The sequence below is a fragment of the Passer montanus genome, unplaced genomic scaffold (assembly GCF_014805655.1).
Source record: "Passer montanus isolate IOZ18808 unplaced genomic scaffold, ASM1480565v1 scaffold1522, whole genome shotgun sequence".
Classification (NCBI taxonomy): Eukaryota; Metazoa; Chordata; class Aves; order Passeriformes; family Passeridae; genus Passer; species Passer montanus.
Window position 1 is genome coordinate 1 of NW_024362297.1, and position 4,239 is coordinate 4,239.

At 48.2% G+C, this 4,239-nt stretch overlaps 1 protein-coding gene across 1 annotated transcript; it reads left to right on the plus strand.

Annotated features, from left to right (window-relative positions):
* Positions 1 to 609: 609 nt before the first annotated feature.
* On the plus strand, positions 610 to 2,844 carry LOC120498848 (2-acylglycerol O-acyltransferase 2-like; the record flags this gene model as incomplete). The annotated part of the gene is made up of 2 exons (XM_039702017.1): positions 610 to 818; positions 2,559 to 2,844. Coding segments are annotated over 2 exons (495 nt in total), but the record flags the coding sequence as incomplete, so codon positions are not given.
* Between the last annotated feature and the right edge of the window lie 1,395 nt (positions 2,845 to 4,239).

Here is a 4,239-nt window from a genome sequence, read left to right on the forward strand (position 1 = left end):
ATTCCGAATTTTTTCCCCAATAATTCTGATTTTTTTCCCTATTTTTCCCCCAATAATTCCGATTATTTTTCCCCATTAATTTTTACCTTTTCCCCCGTTTTTTGCCCCATTCCCAGGCCTGGTGTCCTCGGAGCCGGCCAGCCTGCAGCCCCTGCTGGCCCGGCCCGGGCTGTGCAATAATTCCCATTCATTTCCCTTTTAATTCTGAATTATTCCCCCATTAAATTCCGAATTATTTTCCCTCTTTAATTCCGAATTATTTTCCCCATTAATTCCAAAATTTTTTCCCCTTTAATTCTGCATTTTTTCCCCTTTAATTCTGAATTTTTTCCCTATTAACTCCGAATTTTTTCCCCATTTTTTCCCCAATAATTCCGAATTTTTTCCCCATTTTTCCCCAATAATTCCGATTATTTTTCCTCTATAATTTTTACCTTTTTCCCCATTTTTCCCCGATTTCTCCAGGCCTGGTGTCCTCGGAGCCGGCCAGCCTGGAGCACCTCCTGTCCCAGCCCGGGCTGTGCAACAATTCCCGTTCATTTCCCCTTTAACTCCGAATTTTTGCCCCATTTTTCCCCAATAATTCCGATTATTTTTCCCCATTAATTTTTACCTTTTTCCCCGTTTTTTGCCCCATTCCCAGGCCTGGTGTCCTCGGAGCCGGCCAGCCTGGAGCACCTCCTGTCCCAGCCCGGGGGCGGCTCCGTGGCCGTGATCGCGCTGGGCGGGCCCCCGGAGGCGCTGGAGGCGCGGCCCGGGGCGCTGCGGCTGCAGCTGCTGCGCCGGAGGGGCTTCGTCAGGATCGCCCTCAGGCACGGGTGCGCTTTTGGGGTGAAAAACCGCGATTTTGGGGTGAAAAACCGCGATTTTGGGAATTTTTGGGGTGGTTTGGGGCAGGATTTGGCGTTTCCAAAGAGGAAGTTTTGGGGTTCTTTAAGGGAGATTTAGGGAATGGATTTGGGGTTCCCAATGAGGATTTTTTAGGTTTCCTCAAGTGGAATTTTGGGAAGGGATTTGGGGTTCCCAAAGTGGAATTTTGGGGAAGGGATTTGGGATTTCCAAGTGGGATTTAGGGAAGGGATTTGGGGTTCCCAAAGTGGGATTTAGGGAAGGGATTTGGTGTTTCCAAGGAGGAATTTCTGGGGTTCCTAAAGGGGGATTTTGGGGTTTCCAGGGGAGATTTTTTTAGGGTTCCCAGAGAGGAATTTAGGGAAGGGATTTGGGGTTTCCCAGGAAGAATTTTGGGGGTTCCTAGAGGGGAATTTTCAGGAAGGGATTTGAGACTTCCAACGAGGAATTTTTTGGGTTCCCAAAGAGGGATTTGGGATTTCCAAGGAGGATCTGGGGTTCCTGAAGTGGAATTTTTAGGGTTTCCAAAGGGGGATTTTGGGGAAGGGATTTGGGATTTCCAAGTGGGATTTAGGGAAGGGATTTGGGGTTCCCAAAGTGGGATTTAGGGAAGGGATTTGGTGTTTCCAAGGAGGAATTTCTGGGGTTCCTAAAGGGGGATTTTGGGGTTTCCAGGGGAGATTTTTTTAGGGTTCCCAGAGAGGAATTTAGGGAAGGGATTTGGGGTTTCCCAGGAAGAATTTTGGGGGTTCCTAGAGGGGAATTTTCAGGAAGGGATTTGAGACTTCCAACGAGGAATTTTTTGGGTTCCCAAAGAGGGATTTGGGATTTCCAAGGAGGATCTGGGGTTCCTGAAGTGGAATTTTTAGGGTTTCCAAAGGGGGATTTTGGGGAAGGGATTTGGGATTTCCAGAGGAAGATTTGGTGCAGGAATTTGGGATTTCCAGGGGGGATTTGGGGCAGGAATTTGGGATTCCCAAAGTGGAATTTAGGGAAGGGATTTGGGATTTCCAAGGGGGATTTGGGGCAGGAATTTGGGATTTCCAGGGGGGATTTGAAGAAGGGGTTTGAGGTTCCCAAAGTGGAATTTAGGGAAGGGATTTGGGATTTCCAGGGGGGACTTGGGGCAGGAATTTGGGATTTCAGGGCTGGAATTAGCAGGAGGACCAGGACAGACTCTGAATTTTGGGGTTCCCCCAAATGTTTCCCATTTTTCGGCAGGGCCCCCCTGGTTCCAGTGTTCAGTTTCGGGGAGAACGAGCTGTGCCGGCAGGTGCCGAACCCGCCAGGGGAGTTTGGGGTCCCAGAGAGGAATTTTGGGGTCCCAAAGTGGAATTTAGGGAAGGGATTTGGGGTTTCCAAGGAAGAATTTTTGGGGATCCTAAAGGGGAATTTTCAGGAAGGGATTTGGGTTTCCCAACGAGGAATTTGGGGAAGGGATTTGGGGTTTCCAAAGAGGAATTTCTAGGGTTCCTAAAGGTGGATTTTGGGGTTCCTGAAGTGAAATTTTGGAGCTCCCAAGGTGGGAATTTGGGGAAGGGATTTGGGATTTCCAAGGAGGAATTTTTGGGGCTCCCAAAGGGGAATTTTCAGGAAGGGATTTGGGATTTCCAAGGGGGACTTGGGGCAGGAATTTGGGATTTCAGGGCTGGAATTAGCAGGAGGACCAGGACAGACTCTGAACTTTGGGGTCCCCCATTTTTCGGCAGGGCCCCGCTGGTGCCGGTGTTCAGTTTTGGGGAGAACGAGCTGTTCCGGCAGGTGCCGAACCCGCCGGGCTCGCGGCTGCGGCGCCTCCAGGCGCGGCTCCAGCGCCTCATGGGGGTGGCGCTGCCGCTGTTCCACGCGCGCGGCGTCTTCCAGTACAGCTTCGGCCTGCTGCCCTTCCGCCGGCCCATCCACACCGTGGGTGAGGGAACTGGGGAGAAAAACACCAAAATCGGGAAAAAACAAAAAAAACCCGGCGAAAAAATATGGAAGTATGGCGAAAATATGGGAAAAAACCCAAAAAAATGGGAAAAAACCATAAAAAATTGGAGGGAAAGGCACAAAAGGTCAGGGGAAAAAATCCAGAAATTTGGGGTAAAAAAAGGGAATTTAGGGAAAAATAAAAATAATTGGAAAAATTGGCAAAAATTGGGTAAAAAACCTCAAAATTTGGGTAAAACCCTCAAAATTTGGGATTTAGTGCCCGTTTTCCAGTGCAGCTCGGGGCTGCTGCCCTTCCGCCGGCCCATCCACACCGTGGGTGAGGGAACTGGGGCGAAAAACACCAAAATCGGGAAAAAACAAAAAAAACCCGGCGAAAAAATATGGAAGTATGGCGAAAATATGGGAAAAAACCCAAAAAAATGGGAAAAAACCATAAAAAATTGGAGGGAAAGGCACAAAAGGTCAGGGGAAAAAATCCAGAAATTTGGGGTAAAAAAAGGGAATTTAGGGAAAAATAAAAAAAATTGGAAAATTGGCAAAAATTGGGTAAAAAACCTCAAAATTTGGGTAAAACCCTCAAAATTTGGGATTTAGTGCCCGTTTTCCAGTGCAGCTCGGGGCTGCTGCCCTTCCGCCGGCCCATCCACACCGTGGGTGAGGGAACTGGGGCGAAAAACACCAAAATCGGGAAAAAACAAAAAAAACCCGGCGAAAAAATATGGAAGTATGGCGAAAATATGGGAAAAAACCCAAAAAAATGGGAAAAAACCATAAAAAATTGGAGGGAAAGGCACAAAAGGTCAGGGGAAAAAATCCAGAAATTTGGGGTAAAAAAAGGGAATTTAGGGAAAAATAAAAATAATTGGAAAAATTGGCAAAAATTGGGTAAAAAACCTCAAAATTTGGGTAAAACCCTCAAAATTTGGGATTTAGTGCCCGTTTTCCAGTGCAGCTCGGGGCTGCTGCCCTTCCGCCGGCCCATCCACACCGTGGGTGAGGGAACTGGGGCGAAAAAACCCGCCAGGGGAGTTTGGGGTCCCAGAGAGGAATTTTGGGGTCCCAAAGTGGAATTTAGGGAAGGGATTTGGGGTTTCCAAGGAAGAATTTTTGGGGATCCTAAAGGGGAATTTTCAGGAAGGGATTTGGGTTTCCCAACGAGGAATTTGGGGAAGGGATTTGGGGTTTCCAAAGAGGAATTTCTAGGGTTCCTAAAGGTGGATTTTGGGGTTCCTGAAGTGAAATTTTGGAGCTCCCAAGGTGGGAATTTGGGGAAGGGATTTGGGATTTCCAAGGAGGAATTTTTGGGGCTCCCAAAGGGGAATTTTCAGGAAGGGATTTGGGATTTCCAAGGGGGACTTGGGGCAGGAATTTGGGATTTCAGGGCTGGAATTAGCAGGAGGACCAGGACAGACTCTGAACTTTGGGGTCCCCCATTTTTCGGCAGGGCCCCGCTGGTGC